The sequence below is a fragment of the Mauremys reevesii genome, linkage group 7 (assembly GCF_016161935.1).
Source record: "Mauremys reevesii isolate NIE-2019 linkage group 7, ASM1616193v1, whole genome shotgun sequence".
NCBI classification, from domain to species: domain Eukaryota; kingdom Metazoa; phylum Chordata; order Testudines; family Geoemydidae; genus Mauremys; species Mauremys reevesii.
The window spans coordinates 42,431,821-42,458,727 of record NC_052629.1 but is presented as its reverse complement, the minus strand read 5'-3'; the positions used below and the strand labels follow the sequence as shown (position 1 = coordinate 42,458,727).

The 26,907-nt window shown below is 45.6% G+C and overlaps 1 protein-coding gene and 1 long non-coding RNA gene across 4 annotated transcripts; both read left to right on the top strand.

Annotated features, from left to right (window-relative positions):
- The first annotated feature begins 2,473 nt into the window (after positions 1 to 2,473).
- LOC120368938 lies at positions 2,474 to 14,985 on the top strand. The gene is made up of 4 exons (XR_005582853.1): positions 2,474 to 2,721; positions 3,953 to 4,101; positions 14,623 to 14,715; positions 14,862 to 14,985. It is a non-coding gene; the product is annotated as an uncharacterized LOC120368938 (long non-coding RNA).
- Positions 14,986 to 16,793: 1,808 nt separating this feature from the next.
- FAM241B (family with sequence similarity 241 member B) lies at positions 16,794 to 24,447 on the top strand. 3 transcript variants are annotated; one of them, XM_039546102.1, is made up of 4 exons: positions 16,794 to 17,133; positions 18,753 to 18,880; positions 21,216 to 21,404; positions 23,181 to 24,235. In XM_039546102.1, exons 2-4 carry the CDS (start codon positions 18,788 to 18,790, stop codon positions 23,232 to 23,234), a joined length of 336 nt encoding a protein of 111 aa, XP_039402036.1. In that variant the 5' UTR covers positions 16,794 to 17,133; positions 18,753 to 18,787; the 3' UTR covers positions 23,235 to 24,235. The 3 variants fall into 3 exon arrangements, with proteins under 3 accessions (XP_039402036.1, XP_039402037.1, XP_039402035.1); XM_039546103.1 differs by lacking the exon at positions 23,181 to 24,235 and adding an exon at positions 24,248 to 24,447 and having other exon boundaries at positions 16,798 to 17,133; XM_039546101.1 differs by lacking the exon at positions 23,181 to 24,235 and having other exon boundaries at positions 16,799 to 17,133; positions 21,216 to 21,572.
- Positions 24,448 to 26,907: the final 2,460 nt, after the last annotated feature.

Below are 26,907 nucleotides of genomic sequence, written 5' to 3'. Positions count from 1 at the left end.
CTTTATGTAAGTCGACATTGAGCCCCCTATTTAAGCAAGTCAATCTTGTGTGTCTACATTACACTCATTGTGTCGGTGGAGTGCATCCTCACTAGCAGGGCTTGCATCGACGCACGGAGCACTGCACTGTGGGTAGCTATCCCACAGTGCACGTAGCTGAGTGAAAATGTGGGTAGTCAAGTGGAATTTTGGGTTGGGCTTGAAATGCCTTATGGGTCCAAAATATGGGCCTGGGTGATTATGGGAACATGGCCTTAGCCTCCAGCGATGCACTTACCTCCCTCCCTCCCTGAAATCAATGGCAAACAAACCAAGCCTTTTTCACGCTTCTTTGTGTAAGCCTGGGTTACCTGTGTGGATGCCATAAGCACGATAAGCATGGACCCTGCTCAGCTGTACAGTGTTGTGAGCATTACAAACACCTCGCACCTTATCCTGCAGTATTTACACAGCCAATAGAGGAGCCGCCGCGCGGAACAATGTGATGCCACGCAAACAGCCCTGCTGGAAAACATAGAGTGGAGCAATTCGCAGTTGCTGGTGACAGTCACGCATCACCTTGACATGGTTGAACACTGTTTCTGGTTCAGGAAAAAACTACTGACTGGTGGGACCGCATCATTATGCAGCTATGGGATGCCAAGAATTGGCTGCAGAACTTTCGAATGCGTAAGGCCATTTTCCAGGAACTGTGTGAAGAACTTTCCCCACAGCACAGCAATACTAAACTGACAGTTGAGACATGAGTGGCAATAGCTCTGTGGAACTTGCAACGCTAGACTGCTACCGGTCAGTGGGACATCAATTTGGAGTGGGTAACTCTACCACGGTGATCCAAGTTTGCAGGGCCATTAACAGACTTCTGCTAAGAAGGGTAGTCACTCCGGGCAACGTGCAGGACATAGTGGATGGCTTTGCTGCAATGGGGTTCCCTAACTGTGGTGGGGCAATAGACAGAATGCATATCCCCATCTTGGCACCGGTCCACCTTGCCAAAGAGTACATAAACTGAAAGGGGTATTTCTCAATGGTGTTGCAAATGCTGGTGGATCATATGGGCCATTTCACCGACATCAATGTGGGATGGTCATGAAAGGTGCATGATGCATGCATCTTTAGGAACACAGGTCTGTTCAGAAAGCTGCAAGCAGGGAATTTCTTTCCAGACTGCAAAATAATCATTGGTGATGTTGAAATGCCAATTGTGATCCTGGGAGACCCAGCCAACCCCTTTCTCCCATGGCTCATGAAGCCATACACTGGCAGCCTGGACAGCTGTAAGAAACAGTTCTGCCACAGGCTGAGCAAGTGCAGAATGGTGGTGGACGTGCCTTTGGATGTTTAAAAGGTCTCTGGCACTGTTTGCTTACTAGGTTAGACCTCAGCGAAAGCAATATCCCCATTGTTATTGCTGCCTGCTGTGTGCTCCATAATATCTGTGAAACAAAGGGGGAAAAGTTTCCACCACGGTGGGAGGTTTAGGCAGATCTCCTGGCAGCCAATTTTGAGTAGGCAGACACCAGGGAAATAAGAAGAGCACATCGAGGGGCTCTGCGTCTTCATGAGGATTGGAAAACCAGTTTCAGCAACGAGCCAGAGTAACATGCAGGGGCGGCTCTAGACACCAGCGCGCCAAGCAGGTGCGTGGGGCGGCCGTTTCCCTGGGGGGCGGCATTTGGCTCCGGTGGAGCTCCCGCCAGCATGCCTGCGGCAGGTCCACCGGAGCCCGGGACGAGCGGACCTGCCGCAGGCATGACTGCGGCGGGTCCCGTCTTCCCGCGGCTCCGGTTGAGCTCCCGCAGGCATGACTGCGGCAGGTCCGCTCGTCCCGGGCTCCGGTGGACCTGCCGCAGGCATGCCGGCAGGAGCTCAACCGGAGCCGCGGGAAGAGGGGACCCGCCGCGGGACCGGGTAAGGGCGGCGCAGCGCTCCGCGCTGCTTGGGGCAGCCCGATTTCTAGAGCCGTCCCTGGTAACATGACACTTATCTGTGTTGTTCCTCACCAAACTGTCACCTCCACTGAATTTTCTCCCCTGTAAGTGTCACCCCCGCCAACTACTGTGTGTTGAATGACTAAAGATCCTTTTCTCCTCAGCCTGTTAACTGTTATTATGTACACAAATACACAGAGACAGCAAAGAAAAGTAAGATAACTTGGGCCAAAGGGCTGATAACACTGTGGGGGGAGAAACAAGGAAAGCTTGCTTACAGATGCACTGCAGTAACAATCAAAAGTGTGGGAATGGGCACCTTCTGGTCCTTGTATCTTCTCCTGGTGTTGAATGCAAGGGATACTAAACTTTCCTTCTCCCACCCCCATAGGATGTTTTGGGGAGGAGGATGTAGAACTGAGCGATGCTGGCAGCAGGTTCAGCATCGGCTGCAGAGAGACTCTAGCATCCAGCTGCCTTTCTTGAACCTCAACCAGATGCCTCAACATGTCTGATTGCTCCTTCATAATCTGCAGCATCTCTTCCTGCATGGCATACTCTTGTTCCCCGCATGCTGTCCTGTCCTCCCTGTCCATGTCCAGGTTCTCGGACAGTGTAATCCTCCATGCTCTGAGCTCCACCTTGTCACTCTCGGAGATGCACAATAACTCATTGAACATGTCCTCCCGAGTCTTCTTTTTCTGCCTTCTAATCTGTGAAAGTCTCTGTCCTGGTGTGGAGGATGCGCCAATGGACAAGGTTTCAGCTGCAAGGAATGCAAAGCACAAGGGTAGTATTGACAGTGCATACATTGTTTCTGGTGCAAGGTTAATTTTTTTTTATAACAAAACCTCCCCTCAATACACGTCTTTGCAAGCCACAACATAATCACAACTGCTTACAGGCCACTTAGGTCAGCGGAAGGGACTCAGTAGAGTAGACACATACATTATTAGATCGACTTAATGAGGCTTATGTAGACCTAAGTTTGTAGTGTAGACCATGCCTCAGTGACCAGATTTTGTCTTTAAGCCACTAGTCACATTTGAGGGGTGTGGTCAGAGGCTGTACAGCAGGAATCCCCAAACAATTTCTAACTGATTCAGCCACATTCTGCCAGGGAGACAGGACACATGCTGGAGCAAAGCTCCTATACTCTATTGTAGTCAGCATGTATTCTCCCCATAGGTTAGGCCAGCTGTGTTGACTGGTGTGGAGTGGGGTGGGGGCTGGGAGTAGGGTGGCCTGTGCCTCCTACATAGGCAGCAGCACTAGTCTAGAGCAGTGCATTGTGATTTTGGCTGCCTCCTGCACAGGGTTGTAAATGATGTGAGATGGCTCCTTGTGCTGTCTTTCTGTTCCCCTTGAGCACCTGCACAGGATGGCCACATTCTGTCCCTTCATCTTGCTTTAGGGTCTGATCCTGGAAGGAGATCTTCAAGAACAAACCCTTATGCCTGCACAGAGCCCCACTGACTGTAATGGGTCTTGTCTCTTCATGTGCCTGTATAGGGTCTTGCTTGCAGATCCCTTTGCAAGGTTGGAGCCTTGGCCATACTATCTGCTTCTCATTTTCTTGAGAACCACATTCAGGCACATACACACAAACACACATGAAACTAAAACAAAAGTACCTTCAACTTTAAAATGCCTGGAACTGTTCATTTAATGAATTATTTAATACCTATCACTTATATAGCACTTTTGATCAGTCGATCTCAAAGGGCTTTACACAGGAGGTCAGGATCATTGTTCCCATTTTTACAGCTGGGGAAACTGAGGTGCAGGGAGGTGAAGAGACTTGCCCAAGATCACTCAGCAGGCCAGTGAGTGATGTGATGGGTAAAAAGTAGTCCTCTTAAGCAGGATGTGACTGAGATATTAATGGAATCTTTTCAGTTGGGTCCTAATCTGGCACAGTTTTGACTGAGTAGATCTCTGTATGTAAGTTAGAGAAATACCACAGTAGTTTGGTAAAGCCAGCAGGGACACTAATGGAAACTCTTTGTGTTTATATGTAGAAAAGCCAGTGGGAACTCATATGATGGGCTGACTTCATGAGCTACGATCCTTCCCTCCCAAATCTTCCCAAGGAAGCACCTAAAAGAGATACTATAAATGAACTATAGCTGTGCATTACATCTGTGACCACAATCATTCATGTGGCAAGGTAAGAAAAACTGGTGCACTTTTTCCTGTTAGCTGTCAGTGAGCTGTACTTCTTTCTCTTTATTTTGAATGTTTCTTCCTATAGATTGAAGGTGTGAAAACGAAGTAGCTGAGTTGTTCTTCCACCTGAGAGATGTATGAAATGACACACATTAAAAGTGACAAATTGGCAAAAGGATTTGGAGACTCTTGAAACTAATAATTACTTACATATTAATATTTTCATTATACCATGTATTTTAGCAATTTACCAACCTCACAGGGGGATTGAAGATTAATTAATCTTTGTGAAACCACATATTATATTATTTCTTTAGGTCAGGATTTTCAAAGTAGCCTAAGAGAGTTGGGCTTCTAAATCTCATTATCATTCAATGGGAGTTGGTGTATGATTTTTTTTAGACTCCTTTGAAAATGATGGTTTGTAACCCATTAACAAATTAGCTTCCAAGGGAGTGCCCTGAGAGATGGGAGTATATTTGAATGTGCACACATGTCACTGCTTTGAAGATGGAGGAAGTGTTGTCTCTTTTTTAGCCTGCAGACATTTTCAACCTTAAAATTAAACCAGGAGAAGAAAACGCCATTTTGAGAAATGTAATTTTGTTTAAAGGCATAAGGATCTAGCTCACTGAGGTCTCTGTCCAGCATGGCTGAAGCTAACATCTTAAGTTCTTTTTTTAGTAGCCAAGATTCCAGTTTCTAATAGAGTTTGTCAGCATTGTGGTTAACCTTATCATGGCTTCACTGATTGAGACAGACTGTGACAAAACAGAACTTTCACAGTTTACATAGTCTGATTTTATGAGTTAAACCTTTCCTGTAACTGCATCTCATCGTTTTTCTATCCAGAATATATATCGATATATAGATATATAGATATATATATAGAGAGAGATATAGAGATTACACACACACACACACACACACAGAGCATGTGGTGGTGGCATCCATGTTATAAATTGCATTTTTTGTGAACCTCTGATGGTCTCATTTGTGCTCTGGCCAATAATCCATCTCCACTAGGTCTAATTGTAGAATTCCATTCTGAGGAACTGGTTCAGATAGTTGCCTTTATAACAGTTACAATAGCAGCAGCAGGAAAGAAAAAAGAAAAAAGAAAGCCAAATAAATGTTTCCTCTCCTCTCCAATGTATGTAACAAATTATACCAGCCTGAGGCACAGGATGGACAATAGACTCTTCTAGACCAGTGACAGTTCAAGTCCAATTTCTTGTGAGCCCCTTTAAGGCTAGAATTGGAGAACTTTATATAATTGGAAAGAGGAGATTTCTAGCTTTCCAGTGGGACATACAGAATTAATTTTATCAGGTTTCATAGAAAAACTATTTTAAGGTAAGACAGAATTATAAAATTTGTTAGGCCTGATTTTTCTCTCACTTATATCACTTTAGATAGAGAGTAACTTGATAGAAGTCCCATGACTAGATTATTGGGTCCAGCCAAGCCCAGCTCAGCACAGTACCTGAGGAAAAGGGGGCCAATGGTGGCTGTATGCCTGTTTCCTGGGATAGCCTCACATCTTGAAATGTGTTATGCTAATTGTGTAAGCTTGTGAGCCTTCTGCTCCAAAGCCACTAGGGCAGGGGAGCAGTTTGTGTTAGAGCAGTAAAAAGCATGAACTGTGTGTGTGGTAGTTAAGGGAGACTGGAACTGGGGTGCTGGAGCCCTGTGCCAGAATGGCCTTTGCATCAGACAGTCTGAAAGTGTGTGCATGTCAGGAGGCCTCTATGCTTAACAGTATTTCTATAGAAGCTAAAGAAACCAACCCCAAACTCTCATACAAACAAGCCAAGAAAAGGTCGATTTAGACCTTAATGTGAGGCAGCCAGCTCGGTGTCTGACCTTGTGGCTCTGGTAATGATTTAACTCCCTGAACGAGACATTCGTAAACCTGTCAGGAGTGAGGTTCTTGCTCCCTGTCACTGTGCAACTCCAGCCAAGCACTCTAGCTAAGGGGGAGGAATAGAGGGGGAAACCTTCAGCTCACGGACATAGTCTCTGTCCTCAGGGTCCCCCACCTGGCCTCCCTTCAGCCATCTGGTGTGGCTGGCTGGTTCTATTGATCAAATTCCACTCAATAGCCCTACTCTTCAGCTAGACTGGGCAAAGCCAAGGTTTCAACCTCCCTCCCCATTAATGATTCCAGAGGGACTGCTGACTTTAAATTTATCACTACTCCTTTAAAAACAAACCATTATTTATCTCCCCTCTCCCTCTCTTTTTCTCCCTCTGTCTCTCTTTCTTAAAGCTCTGGTATTTCATCATTCTGACCAGTGACTTCCAAACACTCCCCCCTCCCATTTCTTTTGGTTATATGAGGTCTTCCCCACCTTCCCTTGGGTGACTGACGATTGTTTCATTATTGCTACTGACATATATATATATTCCTGTTATTTCTCTGAGATTGTACCTATCCCCTTCCCTCCTCCTCACTAGCATCCCACTATGATATGTAAGTAGCTGTCTACCCAGCCTCTCTCCAGTTCATCAATAGCCGAGGCCACAGTAAAGCTGATCCATAACCTCCAAAGCATCAGGAAACGTCTTTTGAAACGGCTCTCCCTAAGAGAGATGGCATTCTGATGGTCACACATGCAAACTTTGATACCCTGGAGAACTGTAGACACTAAACAATATTTTAAATCGTGCTGCAACTGAGTTAGAGCTGGGTTCACACTAGTGAAAAGTATGGGTTTCAGTTTAAATAAATACCCAAAATATTAGATGCTTATGTTGATATGGGCACCTACATGACTTGATATAGACTCTTTTAATACAGCCTAACTATCAGTGACATGGCCTGAAACAGAGAATAATGTATTATTTTTGTTGCATGGCCATCTGTATGTGTCATGTTCCTTACAGGTTCAACAAGCACCTTCACTGCATCCATCTCTTGCCAAATGATGAACTATACAGTATGGTATTAACTTTATGTAATTCCTACATATGCAATTATGCCCCATCCTCTGGAAGGCATAATTGTAAGACCCATGTAAACCATGCTGAATTTTGTTCACAAAATGGTTTTCAAACTGAACCCTGATGGCAGGCTCACAGGGATTGGAAGAAAACCAACTCCTGTAGAGGTACTTGAAGGTACAAGATAGAAAGAACTCCTCACACCTAAGCTGTACTGTTCCTTCCATCCTGTAACAAGTCTTAGGACTTCTTTACCTTCAGCATCTTCAGGGGAGTGCTGCAACTTATTATCAGGAAGGCTGTCAGGTTGGAGCAACAGAGCATGGCATAGGGAAGGGAGGTTTGCTAGCTTCATAGTTCTGAGAGAAACTTTAGGCTCATGGTCACTGAACTTTCATGAGGCTGGGTTGAGGTTAATGTATGCAGGTCTACCTGGAATCAAGGCTGATTTTAAGTGCTTTGTGCTTCGAGTCAAAACATTTTGCAGAGCTCTAATAACTGTACTCTTATTTTTTTCCTACTATGCTAATTTATTAAGTATCCCTCTGTGCTTTTTTAATTCTGGAAGTGAGCATCTTTGAAATCGTGTGTTAGGTACCCCCTCTGTTAAAAGTTGTGGTTAAAGGTTCTAGTTTCTTTGTATTTTATTTACTGGTTTACAATACAAAGCCAATGGGTCAAGTTTGCAGTGGAGATGGGTCCAAACCAAAACTCTGGATAAAAAACACCCTGAAATGTGGGGAAGTTCAGATAAACATCTTGGCTGAAATCCTGACTTTGTTGAAGCCAATGGGAGTTTTGCGATTGCCTTCAATAGGGGTTTCCTCTCTAGCCTTTGTGGCTTGCCTCCATCCCTAACTGTCAATGATACCATGTTTATGGCACTTGTGACTCAAAATTGAGCCACAAACTCCTAGCCTGGCAACCTCAAACATTTCCAACAGCAAAACAGTTTTGCAATGGGTAAGTGAAATAAAAAGGCTACTGGAAGCCAATACAGTGTAATTGGAGATAATTTTTTTGTCACTTTTACAATGTTAAAAGAGATTTTTACTTTGGAAATATGTTACTTCAGTTGTCCTTGCATACTAACGATCTGCCTTTAAACACCAGAACCCAAGTTCACCAGTAATGGTACATGAAACTTTAAGCTTTTCTGTTAGTGAGCTCCCTATGGGGGATTCTCTATGAGGAAGGGCAGCCTCGGGTACCCTCTTGGTCTATCCATGTCACCTTTCCATTTTGTGCCACCTGCTTTTGGGGCTTTCCACTTTCCATCACTGCAACTTCCCCTCCTGGTGGAGTTTCCACATCTGGGGTATCAGAAACTGATATAAACCAAGGCTGGCTGGACCCAAATATCAGCTTCTAAGGAATAGTTCTGAAAGGTGGAGTTTATAAAGGAAAATGCTGGAAACATTATTCACCGTAGTCTTGTCCCTGCAGTCATGGGGCTATAATGCAGCCATGGATTTTTATTTTTATTTTTTGGAAGGGGGTCAAAGAAGAAACCCAAGTCAGAGAGGAAACTAATTCAGAAATAAATAAGTGCAGCTGGCTATGGAATAGGAGCACAGAATGGTCACTGTGCAGAACCAGTGCATTCTGGAGAGCTGTCTCAGCTTCCTGCAGGATGATGTGGACATGTCTATAGAGTGTGGCAGCTAATTGCAACTGAAAGGGAAGCAGGAGAATCTCAGCCCCTGGGAAGGGAGAAGCACCCTGCAGGGACTAACTTGGATAGCTAGTTTCTAACCTTTTGCCCCTGGAGATGCTGTTTGGGACTCTAAGATCATTCATTGGATTGGAAAAGAATCTTTACCCCCCTTCTCCCATTTTCTTCTATCCCATCCCCGCCCCCTAGCCCATGCCCTTCACGGAGAAACCCCATTCAGTCATTTCGGGAGAGGAGTTCAATTAGCTCAGTCAATCGTCAGTAGAAGAAAGACACAAAGGGTCACAATGTGTGGGCCTCATCCAGGCCTGCGATGGCTTTGAAGCTGTGATTTGCTCACCCTGGGCAGAACCAAACGAATGCTAATTCACCTGCAACTCACAGGGGCTGGGGGAGGGTAGGTCCGGGGTGTGTGTTCTCCTCTCAGGCTGTGGATGGTTGAACAGGCTGGCTGAATCTGACAGAGCAACTAGAAAGGATATCTTCTGTGTGTGTATGAACGGAGACCCCAGAATCTCATTACTTTCTTTTCCCCTTCCCCCACTCTCTCCCTGCTGTCTGGCCCCAGCTTCATTTAGGGTGACTGATGAAAGATATAATCCTTTTTCCTTTTCACTCCTCTGTGCTGGTGAAAGGGAAGCAGTCTGCAGCCAAACAAGAGAAGCAGTGGAGAAAAAGCAGTGACTGATGAGTGTGTGCACTGATACTACTCCTGCCACACAGGCCTGGGTAATGTCCCATTTTAAGGTATTTCTGTCTCAAAGATCTATAGAGAGAGTGGTCCAAAGCCTCTGATCTGGCCAAGCTGAATTTGGCTTTATCCTCTTTTATACTCTCCTGATTCTGAGGTCTGCCAGTGGCTGATCAGTCCCCAACATAAATCAGAGCAGCTTACAAGTTGCTGTAATTTGTACCCAGCTGCCCATGGCTCCAAAGAGCTGTTATGCCATCTGAGAATTGGCAGGGTATTGGAATGCCTGGACCATCCCCTCTTTCTCGTGGATGTGCCTTCTGGGTTGAGTCTGGGGAAGGAGAACACTCTTGGGGCTGGTTCTGCTAGATTCTGGCTATTTTGCACTACCAGACTGGTGAAAAACAACTGACATAGGACTAGGACTTGGCCTGGTCTCTCTCTGGGCCAACAAATCTTCCCTACCCAGGTCAAAAATGAGAATGTGCTCTGAAGTGCTTTTTTGTTCTTCTTCGTCCTTTCAAAAAAGACTTTGCATTTACAGCCGTCCCAGGGCTAGTTACATCTGTCCCACACTCAAACAGGTAGCAACATTTTAATAATACTTTGCACAGCAACTTTAATCAGGGGGTGTCAGATACTTTACCAGTATCAATTAAGTAACCTCACAACACCTTAAGGTTGGAGGGGGAGTATTATTACCCTCATTTTATAGATGAAGTTAAGTGACACACAGCAAAGTCATATAGCCAGGAGTAGAACCCAGAACTCCTGGCTCCTAGTCCCATGTTCTAACTAGATTCCCTCTCTGTTGTCTTTTACAGCACTTAATTCTCTAATTAACAGCAGGAATTAAACTTTCTTAGAGCTTTAATGAGTAATTTATATGCTGAAGAAAATTTTTAGATACCTCTCATGTAAACATAAATCTATAGACCTTCACACATTTCTAATTTTTTTTGGTACTTTGGCTCATTTTCAAAGATATTTGTGCTTAAATAAGGGCTTTTCTTCCCTCACAGTCCATCTTCTCCCCCAAGAGGACATAATAATGAACCTGTCACATTACATCTGCCTTTGAGTTGGTTGGTACCCTGTGTGTGCCAGCAGAGCCTGGGCAAGCGGCAGGATGGCTGGTCCCCTCTGTAATTTGGTGCAGAAGGCAGCAACATTAAAAAGATGAACAGAGAAAGAAGATTTGAAGAAAAACTTCCAAGAATAATAATGTTGGAGAACATATAAACCCAGCCCATGTTCAGCATCCGCTTTCACTGGCTTTCTTTGCTTGCTTCCACTTTTTAAAATAGTTTTTGTAACAGTTAACCCTGGGACTTGTTACACTGCCCAGGGCACCAGTTGCATATTTCACCAGAGGTTATGGGTATAAGTAGGGGTTGACTAGAGGGAAAAAAAAGACCCATCTTCATGGCTTTGCAGCACAAACTGTTGCCCTTTTTTGGAAGTGGCCTACGAAGTTTGCAGAGGATGGAGTAAATAGGATTCATGTACATTTCAGCCTTCTCCATATTGTTTGGGTCATGTAGCCACCGCATACATGCTGAAGCTGTAATGTTTTGTCTGAATGAAAACTAATTTCAAGTGACATGCCTCTGACTGGAATTCTAGTGCCCATGGCTCTCTTGATGCTTTGTTTACTGTACAATGCTCATTCAGGAAGGTGTTTCTTTCAGTTGCTCAATTTGCTGGGGCTGAGTTATTATTTATTGTGTAACAACCTTGCAACAGCAACACATTTAGCTTGGTTTTGGAAATTCGCTTTTATCAGGGCTTCTTGGTTGCTTGCAGCCTGTTGCAGCAACGGGTTTGTTCTCTGGTCTGAGCAAATGTGATCATATTACACCCATCCTGCATTCATTACACTGCCCGTAAGTGCCAGAACCAGATTGATTTTAAATTGGCCTTGATGGTGCTTAAAGCTCTTACTGGTGTAAGCCTATATCTGTGACCTTTTTGAGCCTGGTCCTGAGGGGAACTGACACCACCTACCTTTCAGGGCCCACACTGTTTCCTCTCATGTTAGCAGGTGGGCCCAAGGAGTGCAATTCACTTTTACATACCATCTTAAAACTGTGACTTTTCCCCCTCTTTTGAGCCTTTTATCTACATCCACCTCCTCTGCCTTTTTCCTGTGTTTCACATCTGGTTTTATGAGAGTAATTTTATGACACTCCTACATATTTATTGAATTATTGTGCCAGCTCCCAAGTGCTCAGATATGATCCGTGCAGGAAACATACATTTTCAAGATCGACACTGGAAACAGCTATTGCCATGATCTTTATGAATACTTTTCTCAGGGTCAGTGACCCTCCCCCTTCAAGAGAAAAAGAATATATTTTTGGAATCAAGTGATGATGAACAGAAAGTTTATGTGAAAAAGTGCTGAGATTCTTGATTTTGGGACTGGATGGTCATGTCAGTTAGTAGTCTACAGTGACCTAGAAATCTCAGTGTGAGGCCAGTATTTTTTCCCCAATAGCAAGAGAATTTTTCATAGGGACTTTTTTTTTTTTTTTTTTGAAGCGTGATCCCTGGCATCTGTCTGGCCTTAATCCAGTGTTGCTGCAGCCGGCAGTCCCTTGCTATGGCCTGTTCTTCTCTCTGCCGGAACGCTGCCCACATTGTTCCTATCTGTGATATGTGGACACTGCAGATCCCCCGCCTCCCTAGACTTGGGTTTGGAGAATGCTTCCCTACCTCTTCTCGCTCCCCACACACACTCTCCAAGTTGCATGGCCTATTAGGGAGCCCCATTGTGATGTAATTGGATTTCTCCCCTTGTTAGTTTGCAATGAAAATGTCATCTATATCAGGGAGGCACTCATTCATCTCGAATTAAATTCAGTCGTCTCTTCGGTGAGCTGTGAAACTATTCACACAGCAGCAGGCAGCTGCAACTGGAGGCTTCCTTGACAATACCCCACACTGCAGTCTGAGTGCAGCTTCCCCAGTCCTGCAGAGCTGGCTTGCTCCCATAGGGTGAGTCAGGGGAGTACTCTGTTTCCTGAAAGCTGCAGGTCCGCCCCAAATTTATTACCAAAAACTACCATCCTGGAAACACACGTACACACACACAACAGAGAGAGATTAGAGGTGTTCTGCATCTACAGTTTCAAAAATGGCTACTGATTTTACATGTCCAACAAGAGGCAACTTGAGCCCCCAAAAGAAAAGGATCCAAACTCAGTAGCCAGTTTTGAAAATGTCAGCCACAATGCATTGATTAGTTTACGAGGGAAGTATACATTTAAAATTAAAGGCTGTTGGTGGCTGAATACGAGATGTTGTGATTAATAATTCATAATTTTATTAGGCTTTTAGGGAATTTTATATCATGGCTGCTCTAAGTGAAGTGTGACTTCCAGCCACACTAGATGGAGAGCATTACCATTACAATCTGTAGGGGAATGAACTTGATAGGGATTAGTGAAATTGCCTTTATAATACAAAGCCATGAAGTGTTTTCATATTTTTGCTCAGATATCTTGCTCTAACATCACCATCAGACTACCATTTATGTGGTCCACTTACAGAGAAACAAAGAGCCAAACTATCTTTTATTAAATTCTCTCTCACACAGCTAAACTTTTGGAATAGACAAAATATAGTAGATTGTGTCTGATTTTCATAAAATTGTACATATGCATTTATCTGTGTATGAACTAGGGAAAAATGTCTGACATTTGTGACATATTAATTTTGTATTCATTTTATTCATCATTAACAATATCAATAGACTAGAATTGAATTCTAAATACAGTATGATTGCCCTCTGGTGGCCAAGTTAATGGCTATACTTTTTCAAACAACACTAACCTATTGAATACTGGGGAAAGTTTGTTTTAAATTTCAAAGGTATTTAATTCACATCCCATTGGGGCCAACTGCTAACTGAAGAGCCCATACGTTGCTTTTTTTCTTACTGTCAAGTGATCACTACAATTTTAACATTTAATTATCTTTATCCTCCAAAAATACTCAGCAATTAAAAATATCTAAACAACTTTACATACATATGACAAATATATGATAAACTTTAGTTACTAAGGTGAATTTGCAATGGAAAAGCAAAACCAAACAAAAAGGCTGGATTTTAGGGGATTTCAGTGCTAATGGGGAGAGGGAAACTCTGGAAGAATAAATAGGAATCTCTGTTAGTTGAAACTCGTGGAGTTTTCTCTCCTCTACACTGAGGGAGAAGTGGGGCCCCAAACCAATATGGCATTGGTATACAACACATCTGTCTAGAGGGATAGTTTGGCTAACCATCTAAATTTTGAACCTCTTGAAATGTCCTCAGTTTTCAATTGGTAGGCCGGTTTGCTGAGTGCTTTTTTACTGGTTGGTCCGTTTGGTTTGTTCTGTGGAGGCTAGTCTACCACATACTCAGATGTAGTTTGTCTGAGATTTTATTTTTTATTTCAGTTCTCTTGTAATGATAGAAGCAGAGTATGAATAATTTAAAGTGGAAAAGAAAATTATTATTTCAGTTTAGTGTTAACTGGGCAGTGGAAAACTGTTGCCAGTATTAAGAGAAGTGTAAGCCTCCTGTCCCTCCAATGTGTATTCAAAGCGTGTGTTTAGTGAAGCATATACAGGTCAGATTCAGGAATGCTTTCCCTAAATACTTTAAACAGCGAGAAGGATTCTAACTGGGAAATCACAGAAAACCTGTCTACCTCTGCTACTGCTGATCTCGTGCCTGAATTTATGATGCCAATTTTATAGCTCATTATCACTCCTGTTGCTGTATATGTGCAGACCATAGGTCATAGGACTCAGTAATGCTTTGTTGTGTGTGTACACAATATATTGTAAATGCTATGTGTGATTATCTGTGTGTTGCTCTGCCTTCCCTTGTCATCTCTCCGCAAGCCAAAATTGCGACAAATAGTTGTCCATGACCCCATATTTGTACTTGAAATTTTGAAAATTGAAGTTGATCTGTGAAAAGTTTTTGGGTCCTCACAGTTTCACAAAAGGCTAAATTGAACAGGCTTGAACACTACGTGGAACAAACTGTTAAAAACTCCCCCAGAACATTTTTCAGCACTTGTGATCGGGACTAAATATGATCACATTAAACTCCTAGAAAGTTGCCAGCATGGTTTATCTGGCCAATGTAGACAGAACCTGGGATATGTGTGTGGCCTGTAGCACAAACAGACATTGCACACTTTATCCTTCAGATACTTGGAGCTGGAGAGATTGATTTTAAAGCCAAACCCAAAGGGATTTCCAGGAGTCAGAGGGCATCTGCAACATTCAGTTCAGTTTTAAAAGTAAGTGAAATGTGTGGGCTAAAGGGCTTGACAGTGTCTCTTTAAGGATTTCTTTATTTCTGAAGGAGTGGGGGGAGGGGATTGATGTTGTGGTCCTAAACTCTCAACCAGCTTTCCCCACTTCCTTTTTGTTTTTTATCTATTAGAAAAGAAGGCAGCAATCTGTTAAACTCCATCACTAGAGCTCACAATGGAGACCCCCCCAACGAAGAAGGTCTATCTTTGTGAGTGTCCATCTTGGATGCTTTGCTTCCCCATGAAGGTGCAAGCAATGGGAGACCAGAGGAGATAAATAGGGTCATCACCCTGTCTCTCTGTCCATGTCACATGGTCCCGCCAGTTGATTTCAACTAAGATGATGCCAAAGGTCTAATTAGATCCAGACTGACAAAATATAACCCATCCTTATGTCAATAAACATGTCCCATTTAAAGGTTTCTGATCTTGAAAATGAACTGTTACTGTGAACTCTACACAGGGTAATTTGGACTGAGGGGAAATGGAGTGCCTCTACAAAGCAAAATTTGTTATGTCAGGGGACCTGACTGTGTCAGAACCTGGTAATGGAATATGTTCCATTCTATGCGTCCGATGAAGTGGGCTGTAGCCCACGAAAGCTTACGCTCAAATAAATTTGTTAGTCTCTAAGATGCCACAAGTACTCCTGTTCTTTTTACTAAACTGTGTTACAGTCCTGGAATTTACAAGTCTAGAGCAGCCTAACCCTAGTCTGAACCCATGAACTGAACTGCTGCCTATTGTTAGCGAGGATTCACAAACCGGTCTCTATGCTAAACCTAGTGTGCTCCCACAAACTGCTACCAAACTTTACTCCAGCCTAGGTTAACAGTCATCCCAAACCATATACTAGCCTGCCATTGCCTACAAATTAGCTCTAAACTAGTCTCAGTGTTAACCATAGCCAGGGGCGGCTCCAGGCCCCAGCACGCCAAGCACATGCTTGGGGCGGCATGCCGTGGGGGGCGCTCGCCGGTCCCCGGGAGGGCGGCTGGCGGCTTTGGCAGACCTCCCGCAGGCGTCCCTGCGGAGGGTCCATTGGTCCCGCGGGTTCGGTGGAGCATCCGCAGGCATGCCTGCGGGAGGTCTACCGGAACCGCAGGACCAGTGGACCCTCCGCAGGCACGTCTGCGGGAGGTCCACCGGAGCCATGGGACCGGCAACCGGCAGAGCGCCCCCTGCAGTGTGCCGCCATGCTTGGGGCGGCGAAATGGCTAGAGCCGCCCCTGACCATAGCTTGGTCCCAGATACTTGTGCCAGATCTCACACTCACTTGAGCACCCCCACTCCCAACTTTAAACCAGTCACAAGCCCTGCCCTAGTTTAAGCCTACAAGCTGGTCCCCAATTGGCCCTGAATTCAATCCCATACCATCTCCACCCCATGAATTTGTCCCAGTTTGAGGCACTTTAACTGCCCGGCAAACCTGGCTTGTGGGATAGCTTTGTGAAAGTCAGGACAGTCCTAGAGATTTGGAGACAAGTGGTCAGTGTTTCAGATTTCTGATAGGCTGTAGCCTGGGCACTGGGACACTTTTAAAAGTGGGAGCGCTGAAAGCCAGCTCCCTTACCCCTGTCTGCACCCCCCCCCCCACGCCAGCTGGGGCCGGGAGCAGTGTCGGCTCTCGGAGAGGTCGGACAGAGGTAAGGGGGCAAAGACTGGGGGCGGGCACGGGGCCAGGAGCGGGGGGCGGGGGCTGGGTGCAGGGCCTCGGATACGGGGCCAGTGGCCAGGGCCAGCGCTCCAAGAGCAGAGCTCTAGGCGCGGGGTCCCGAATACAGGGCCAGCGGCCGGGAAGCGGGGCCGGCGGCAGCCGGGACCCGAGGCCCGGGCCCGGGAGCGGGACCCTGGCGCGGAGCCGCAAGCACGGGGCCAGCGGCCGGGGAGCAGGTCTGGCAGCCAGGACCCAAGCCCCGGGCTGGGGCGTGGAGGCCTGGGCGCTGGGCCAGTAGCCCCGCGTAAAACCTGGGGGTGCTGCAGCACCTCCCGCACCCCTAGTTTCCACGCCACGCCTATGCCTGGGGCGCATTGCCCCATATTCCCTTCTCTTTGTGCCAGGGGCACTCGCCATGCCTAGATTTCAGATGCATCGGGATTATCGGAGTCATGGTGTGAATGAACATGCAGGCCAAGGGAGAGGAGTGTAGCATAAATACTGTGCAGAGAGAGGGGCTGACTGCAAAAAAAGCTCTAAATCTGCACAGCCAGTTCAGAGAACTGTAGTTTACTGTGGAGCCTGAAGAGGGGTTTGCTCAGCGCTGGAGAGCCTTGGCTAGAAGAGAAACTGCCTGCTCACCCACCTCGCTCAACTAACTTCCTGTGATGTCAGCCTGGAGGAAGTAGCAGTTTGGGTACAAGTCAGTCAGACTGTGTGAAGTAAACAGAGAGCGAATCAACGAGGTGAGTATGCTATTTCTGACAGTTTTCCTCGCTAATCTGCTCGGGAAGCAGTACAGCCTCTTCTGCTTTCCCTTCTCCTCCCACCACCCTCAGATCGGCTTCTTGTAAAATTTCAGAATTCTGTCAAGAAATGTAAGGCAAAGAGTAAGAGTTTCTAAGTACCGTGCAGACTAACACAGGCAGCTTGGATAGTGTAGTGTTCCTGCTCAGGCTAATTTAAGCCATGTACCTGACCCAGAGGAATCTGGTAGTGCTGTGCCTCTGCTTTCCCAGCACATGTGGTATGATCAGCATGTTCATGTGTCTGTGCATCTATCAGCCCTCCTGGGAATGGGAGAGACTGGCCTTCAGATTCATATGACAAACCGGGTTACAGGCCATTTTGAGCCATAGAGGGGAAACACTGCTAGCTGACTCTTCGAAAGGGATGGTCCCATGCATTGTGCATAGGGCATAGGTAAGGCACAGCTGCTATGTTGATCTTGCTTATCCCCAGACACTGGATGGAAGGTTCTAACAATCCCTTAAAAAAAAAAAAGAAAAAGAAAAAACATCAGTTTGCATTATAGGCAGAGGTTCAGGTCAATTCCAGTTTCCACCCCTGCTTTGAGCATTGGTAGTTCTAATAGCCTGGAAACCAGAAATGCCAAGTTTTAGAAACTAGATCCCTGGGATAGATGTGTTGTGGTGGTCAGTTTTTTGGCTGTGTTATAGATTTGACTGGTCATACCAGTTTTTAATTCTTACCAGCAGAAACATGTGTTTGTTAAATTGTAGCACAAAATATTCTTCTGTGCAGAGCCCGCCTGCCTGTTTTTCCTAAGGTTCTGCTTCTTAGAGATTTGCTATTTCAAGAGGGAAAACCTTATTTTAGAACCTTTTTTTAACTTGTAAAACAGCCGACTTTATTGCCATTTCTAAAATGATGTTCATATGACACTTTCAAAAGTAATTTTTGACAGCTTTTCAAAAATATCATCCTCTGTGGATTCCATAGCCATGAAAAAGTGTCTTTTTCATTTTCTATCAGTGGGATTTTTGCTGTGTCCATAAAAAATACATTTATAGTGTATTATAATAGCTAAAACGAGAGGGATAGACACACTTGTATCTTCCCATTCCCGAAGAGGCTAGATTGTGGTATTTACATCACTACCTTTGGTATGGTGTAATGTGGAGCTGCATCACACCAGGATGTATGCTGGGGAGAAGGTGCCATGATGTCTCTGAGCTTCTCTGTGGGCACATTCCTTAGGATGGAGCAGATTTCACCCCTGTTGTACAGGCCCTCCTCTGCAGGCTGGTGAAGAATGTGGGTTGCACCATGACCCCCTACCTGCTCCCTACTCCTCTCAACCCCTTGTTTTCTGTCTTTGCTCCCTGGTAGGCAGCAGGAGTGAACAGTTCCTACACTCCCCAGAGGCCTCTTGTGGAAGGCCCTTATATAGTCGTGCAAAGAGTGGGGGAAACTTCTTGCATGTCCCTCCTTGACTGCACTCACAATATGGCCCAAGATGTTTAACTGGTTCCCGCTGAGCCTCTCTTCCCTCCTGGTTCAGTCTGAAATAGCTAATAATGCTCAGAGGGGAACTACAGGTCCTTTCTCTTGTGTGTTACAGGTGTGACAGGGTGGGTATATTGCGTGACCCCAAGGATGGTCCGGATTTTGGCCAACGGAGATATTGTACAGGATGATGACCCCCGGGTGAGAGCAAATGCTCAGCACAGGGAGAACACCTCCCGGCAGGTAATGAAACAAAAAAGTGTGAAGAAGTTCAGCGTATTTTTGTAATTGCTTAGATATTTTGCTCAAGGAAATGGATGTGCATCATGATTTATATCTTCAATGGATGCTTCATAATTAACATTCCCTTTAAGCTGCGTGCATGCGCGGCTGCACAGCAGCGTGGTACCTACAGCACACCTCATGTGGCTGGAAGTGTGGCTGACAGCTGGGCCCTCCTTCCAGAACCTGCAGCAGCTCCTATTTTGTGCCATGGCAAACCTCAAGCCAGCAGGGATGGGTAAGGTGTGTGTGTGTGTGTGTGGGTGTGTGTGTGTGTGAGTGTGTGTGTGTGTGTACACTTGGTCCTGCTAGTGAAGGCAGGGGGCTGCACTTGATGACCTTTCAAGGTCTCTTCCAGTTCTAGGAGATAGGTATATCTCTAATTATTATTATTATTATTATTATTTAGGTAGGGCAGGGGGGTGGCTGTTTATGGAGCCGGCTGTGGAGAGGCTGGTCCCTGCCACTGGGAGCAGCCTCCAAGGGCTACCAGTGCGGAAATGAGCCTGGCCTGGCAGGGAGCTTGGCATGCAGGGAAGGGGAGACTGTGCTGCCACCGCTGCTGAGGCAGGAGTGCCTGGTCCATGCTCCTGCCCACTCTGGGCTGCAATGGCAACTCCCTCCCAGGCACCCCGATTTGGGAGACAGGGTCTTTTGGGAGGGTATGGTAGGGGGCTTCCTCAAGGGCTGAGGCTCCTGGGAAAGGGTGGGTGTAGAAGCTTATGTTAGGATAGATGGGGGCTCCTGGTTTCCTAACTGTGTGTGTTTTTTAACTCTAAAAATCTTGAAAGTTAATGGGTACTCAGCCACTGCTATGTATTCCTGTGTGTCACAGATGCATGTGTATTACTAAAGTGTTGTTTTAAAAATCCCTTACACTGTTCAATGCAATATAGTGTAAAATGATTTTTTTTAAAAAAAGTCTCTGATTGCTACAAAAATGTAGCTCTCACTGGAGTTTGAAACCCGCTCAGAGCAAAGAAAATATAGAGGGAACATTGCTCATAATGTTCTGTCCAGAGAGCTAGGCAAGACAGAGTTGGGAGAAGCAGCATTCCACATTTTACTGCAAAATACTGGAAGAATCATTGGGGTAGGCAGGGGAAATGAGGAGTGCTTGTGTGGGTGCAGAATTTGGGTAGGAATCTGAGTTCACATTAAGGGCCCCACCACCCCTGACCAAGGAAAAACACACAGGAGGGGAAAAGATGCTGCAAATCATGGTGTGCTGTGACTGCTGCGCTCTGTAATGTGGGCATGTTGTCCTGGAGAATGGAATGATTGTTGGGGCCAGGGTTCTGCAGGAAACATAGGTTTAAGTTCTCTAATTCCCAGACATCGGTTCAGGGCCAGTTCCAGGCGTGGGTGATCATGGCAGTTACCTTGGACGCCAACTTCCAGAGGGCACACTACTGCTGTGCTGCTCTTTTCTGTTTGTTTGTGTTTTGTTTGGCTGCTCTGGGGGTGCAGAAAATGTCTTTCATCCTGGCCAACAAAATGCCCATGGCCATTCCTGCATTGGTTGTCCCTCTGCCAGCCCTCCTGGAACCAGCAACATGGCAGCCTGGCTGTGCGGGAGTCTTATTTCTATCAGCTGTCCTACTGAAGTGCATTGTAAGTCCCTTTGTTGGCAGTTGATAATGTGCTGGAGGAGCAAATGCTGGTTTGAACAGCATTGGCTCCAGCTTGGATTTTAGAAATCTGGTAGTAGTTAGAGGAGCACGATCCTTGGCTCCACCCCCTTCTCTCCTGGCACACCTCCCCCCTCCTCCAGTCCTGTAAATCCCTGACCACGCAGAGTTTGGAAGGGCTTCAGGTTCTCAGGGAAGGAGCTGCTGTTCCCAGCTGTTTCCACCTGGCTGGGTTCCCCTACACTTGTGTAAGTGGGTCTGGCCCCAAAGGATTTACATACAGGGTGGGTGGGTGAAATTCTGTACTGTGAGGTGTAGCCCAAAAGATGCAGTCCCTGTAATTGTTCTAATGTACCCTACTCTCCATTCCTCTCTCCCCGCAATTTCAACTTCAGTTTAGAGCGTAAAAGCCAAGCGGATCATAAGAAATGTTTGAGAGAGCCAGGGCAGTCAGTTGTGGTGCCTGCCCTCTGCCGCATTGTCTCTGTTTGTGACCACGGGATGATATTTTACTCTGAATTAAATAAATAGGAACATTTCTGAGATTTTTGCCTTGTTCTTTCCTTCAGCTCCCACCCCTTCTGTCTTCTTTCCTTCAGCTCCCACCCCTTCTGTGAGTCTGATTCAGCAGGCTGAATTCCTTCTCTCTCTTGTTATGTTTGCAGGAGTTTTTCAACGTGGCGCCTAATGCAGGCCATGCTCCACCGCAGCAGCAGGCTGCCAGGCCTGGGGGGCGCTCTCCGTTTTCGGAACTGAACCAGCAGCTAGTGAACATGGGATTCCCCCTCTGGAACCTCGGTAACCAGGTGGTGGAGCCAGTGATGTCCATCCTGCTGCTTTTCCTCCTCATGATGGTGGGCGTGCGTGGCCTCCTGTTGGTGGGCCTTATCTACGTGGTCTCACACCTGAGCCAGCGGTGACAGTGCCCTCACACTGGCGGGTGTGTGTGTGTGTGTGTGTGTGTGTGTGTGTGTGTGTGTGTGTGTGTGTGTGTGTGTGTGTGTGTGTGTGTGTGTGTGTGTGTGTGTGTGTGTGTGTGTGTGTGTGTGTGTGTGTTCGCGCGCATTGGCCTGCTAAACCCAGGGTTGTGAGTTCAATCCTTATGGGGGCCACTTAGGGATCTGGGGCAAAAATCAGTACATGGTCCTGCTAGTCAAGGCAGGGGGCTGGACTTGATGACCTTTCAAGGTCCCTTCCAGGTCTAGGAGATAGGTATATCTCCAATTATTAATTATTTTTTTAATTAAAAGTATCTGTATGTAGCGTTCAAGGGGAATTGAAGTGTGGTGTTGGGATGCCCAAGGGCACAATCCCCAGGTGTAGCATTTTTTCTCACATTAAGCTGCTCCTTTCTGAGCGTTGCCCAAGTGAGGCGTGGCTTGCCCAGGAGCTTCAGCCATCGGCTAGAGAGGCCATGCCAGAAGCCCAAACTTTGGTGCAGCTATAGAAAGGGTCTGGCATGTCATGTTGTGTCATCCAGCACTTATCAGATACAGTGCCTAGACCTGAGGGGAACTGAAATGGGAGCTTAATTTTCATCTGCAGGTGTGAAGGGCAGTAGGGGTCTCCGAGGAGTAATAAAACAAACATGCATGAATGTGAGACAATTTGAAAATGGCCTGCAGAAGGCGGGGTTTGCTTTGTAATTACTAATCTGATCTTAGAGGTGTATTGGAAGGGAAGTTTAAATTAAAAGAAGAGATATTGACGGGCTTGAGCTGACAGCACAGTATATGCTACATCTTAAACATATAGGATTGGAGGGCAGTTATAAGGGGCTGAAGGGGGACATTAAAATAGAAAGTGGGGAGACCAGAAAGGAGTTTGAAGAAGATTAAAACAGGGAAGAAGGAAAGTGTCTGTAAAACAGGTGATGTCACCTGTGCTTTTGTCTTGCCTGGGTTGTCTGGGATATTTGTGTTTGAACAAGAACTTGCTCTGGGATGTTGTCACTGTGGGTGATACCTTATCCCTGCTGCAATAGGAATGATTCCAACATTGAGTAGCTGAGGAAGTTGGGCTTGGAAATGTGTGGATGGAGGAACCACTTTTTAAACAATACAGTCCTTGATAATTTGCAGAAGTGGAAATGAAACATATTTGCTAAAAACACATTGGAGAGGGGTTGTATTAGGTGTGGTGTGTTTTAAAGCTTTCTTCAATCCCTCTTTAAGGCCAGGAAACCTAAGAACTTTCACCTTGATGAGCTGAGAATCAGTGAGCAATATCTCTCCTGTGTCTTATAAATAGGATTGGGCCTCAGCAAAAACAGCAAATCCAGACTTTCGAGGAAGTTCACATCCCGATCTGGATCCATGCTTCAGGCCTGTCACTATAGTGGGCCAAAACAGACCACAGAATTTAAATTACCCCGCCGCTCCCCCACAATTTTGTGAAAGTTTGGATTCAGGTCCAAATACAGATCTGAATTGTGACTTGGGACCATATTGGCTTATAACAGCTTTACTGTGTGTGTGCATATGCGTGTGCGTGTGTGTGTGTTGGGATGGAGAAGCCTTACTGAACACTCGTGTAGCATGCATGGACAAAGTGGTTCTTGTTTTTGTTCAATAAACGGAGTGAAGGAAATTGTGCATCACAAATTGACTGTAAATTTTTGCCTTCCCCAGTGGAGTATAAAAATGCCAAGAGCAACACCTCAAATTCTCCTCTGGTTCCTGTGATAACGAGAACCTTCTGCTAAAACAACAAGGAGAAAAAAACCTGTAACATGACGTTTTATTATAAAATTGAAATTGTTCTGTGACGGTAGTACATAAATATCTTTCCAAACTGCCTGTTCTCTGAATTTCTTGCTGTTCTTGGGCCTGTGGTGAGCATGCCAGAGCCAGTGAAAGTCAGTGATAGCTCCCCAAGCAGGGCCCCCACAAATCCCAAGTGCTGGAAAGTTTGGGAACAGCTATGGTTTTAACTGGTGTATTGATTAAATACAACCCTACAAATGAACTGACTAGCTCAGGGGATTGACACTGCCCAGTGTCCCAGGCTAGCTTTGTGGGGTGGTGCACTATCATCAGGTTGTATTGCATTGTGCTGATGTTTTGGCAGGCTGCTTTGCTTAGGCTGAAGTTCTCAGTCACCCCTTCTAAAACTGAAGCCATCTTTAACTGCAGAACTCTGGCATGAACTGAAATTTGTTACCTTCTGATGGTCATTTGGTGCCCTATATAAAATGATGTGATGATCTCAGCTCAGTTCCTAATGAACAGCTGTCAAACTTCATAGTAACTGGCACTTATGCTGAGAGTTTCAGCGTAGAGATCAAGGACTGAATGGCATTCTGGGACTGAACCATGCACCCCTGGAGGGAATCCCTCCAAAGACAACCTGAGGAATATTGGCAGGTTAGTGCTGGGGTGCGGGGTTTACATGGAAAGTGAGCTAATTGGGGAAGCCAAGTCATTACATCGTGTAGAGATGGCAGGGGCTGACTGGCTTCCTGTACCCGCCTCGAACCCAAGTCAGTCTCCCCAGTGGAAAACCAGGATAGGGGACTGATCCCCTGGGTTTCCGTGGGGTTTCTTCCTGTCTGCATCACCAGCTTTTCCTCCTCAGGGAGGCAGAGCATCTGAGAGGGACTCTGACAGAGATGGGACTTCAACGCTGGGGGCCCCCCATTGTGAGCTCGAGTGACGGAACTAATCCTGTTAGTAAATCGTTCCTGCTCTTTCCACAGAAGAGAAGCTCCTTGTGAAAAGAAACAATAAGGGTGAGCATAAGGGATTTGGGTGCTTCTACAACGGACGTGTTAATCACCAGACCTAATCTCCTAAACGACTGTGTTCCCGTGTCAGGTTGAATTTGAAGCCTGGATGCTCAGAGTGAGTTTGAGGGCTAGTGCAGTAGGCTCCATTCAGGCAGGAACTTAATGTATCCTAAAAACTGATTAATTGAAATGAATTAAACCCTCTTAATACCTGCTCCAGCCTGGTTCTTTTGTTACTATTCCATACCAGCTTCAGTCCTAAACTTCTTACAATACTAGGCTGCTATGTCATTTTTAACTTAAGGTAATTTGTCTCCTATACCTCAACAGGCATGAAAGTTGTGTTGCTGCTGAGGATGCTGTGTTTTGTAACCTGGACATGTATCCGTCCCCAGCATCCCAGAATTACATTAAGGTATACTATGCTAGTGGAGGTACTGTCTGTTTTAACCAGGCTAGTCTCTGCATTCCAAGGTCTCAATCAAGTGCTACGAAACATTATGTAGTTGATGTTATTTAGTGAACCATATTGCACATTAGCACAGTTTTAAGAGATATTGGGCTTGTAGCAGGCAGATTAATGAGTCACAATTTTGTGATAATTTACATGGGTAAGCATTTGTGAAAGACAAGATGCAAGCTCCTATCCCAAGGTCAGAGCTTCTTAACACCTTCAACAGAAGAAAAAGGCCATGACTTGCATTGGCTTGCATTTGTACAAAATCAGTAGAGAAATATCTTTTAGGATCTTTCAATGTTGGAGATTTATTTTGATTCATATAGAGTACAGTAAAAGGGGTTGTTGGCCATGCCAGTCTTAAATCCTGGAAAACACCCTTTCCATGACTAGGTAAGTGGATGATGGTGAATGTGCATGCCAGGGGAATGTGTCTGTGTATTTGTGTGTGTGTGTGTGTTAAGCACACGTCGAGTATGTGTCTCAGGCACACATGTCTTACAGGATTGTATTCATGCATGCCTAATATGTGCTAATTTTACATGTCTTCTGCAGGGTCACTTAGCTATTTCCCATATGTGGATGTATATCAGTCATGCATGTCTCTGCTTGTGCTGGCCAGACACACATGCCTTCATGTTGGAGCTCTCGGCACCAATTTCGAACGTATTAATATAATTAATTAACATGAAATTAATTAGTTGATTAACATAATTCTGTTAAGCTTTGACTCTAAGTAGACCTGAAACACTCAGGGAAGAGGTGGGAGGGTTTTGACTGGAATTTTGGAATTTCCACCTTTCTCACATAAGGGCTCCTTTTCTGCTGGATCTTTTAGCTGAGATTTCTCTTTTGGGGTGTTCTTATAGACACATTCATTCAGCCATGGCCTTCAGCTTCCCAGCTACTCTGTGTAGTTCAGAGGGTTGCTATTTCTCAGATGGTTAAGGGATGGGCTGAGAAGCGTAATGGATGTGGGTAACAGAGGAAGCAAGCCAGCCCTGTGGGACGGGAGCTGCACTTACAGAGCAGCGTGGGGTATTGTCAGAGAAGCCTCCAGTTGCAGCTGCCTGCTGCAGTGTGAATAGTTTCACAGCTCACCGAAGAGACGACTGAATTTAATTCAAGATGAATGGGCACCTCCCCAATATAGATGACATTTTCATTGCAAACTAACAAAGGGAGAAATCCAATTACATCACAAAGGGGCTCCCTAATAGGCCATGCAGCCTGTGTGTGTGGTGGGGCTAGAGGCTTCTGCTCCACAACAATCCGTTGCAGAGGGAAGCCATGCAAGCCATCCATCAGCCACACAAAGCAGGGGGAGAGAAACACTCACCCAACCTTTGTGTGTGTGGGACTAAAAGAGCATCATTCGAAAGTCCAAGAGACACAGAGATTGAGTGAGCAGCCTTTAGCGGGGAAGGGGTTGAGAGCGTCCTTTCCAACCAAGCAGTTCATGTGCGTGCAAGTGTGTTTACATTTTAAACCCTGTTTTGTGAGTCCTTAAATGTGGGGTTCAGGAATCAAGGCTTTAAAACTCTCCCCCCCCTTTTGCTCTTAAGTTTCTTCCCTCCCTTCTCTCTCTCTCAATCGAGCAACTGGAATCCTGGTGTCAGCAGCCAGGACTGAACTGAAGTCCAAGGAGCTGCATCTGTTTATGCCATGGTTGCATTTGGTCTTTTGTTTCTTTCCTCTCCTTCCTTCACTCTTTCCCCCCTTTTTCCCTTTCAGTCTTCCTGAGAATCTCTCATTTATGCTATTTTATTTGAGTTGTTATACTGCACCCATCACCCTCTTATATACCCCCCCTCCCCTGTCCCCCAACCTTGCAACAAAATCCATAAATCCTCATTCAGTTTTTGTTAGCAGATAAAAAATACCTCGTACTAGGTCACTGAAATAAAAGGGTGAATGCAACTTGAGAGAGAGAGGGGAAGTCTGGTTGTTGCACAAAGACTCTAATTGCAACACCTGTAACCTGCTTTTGTCCACAGGTAATGAAAGACTTTACATGCATCTTGGAAGTTGATTGGTATGTAAAGTCCCAGGATAAAAAACAAGAATTTTTCTATGAGCTGGGGACATATCAGCTGGAAGCGACAGAGGAGGAGAAAGACTTGGGTGTATTGGTTGACCACAGGATGACTATGAGCCACCAATGTGATGCGGC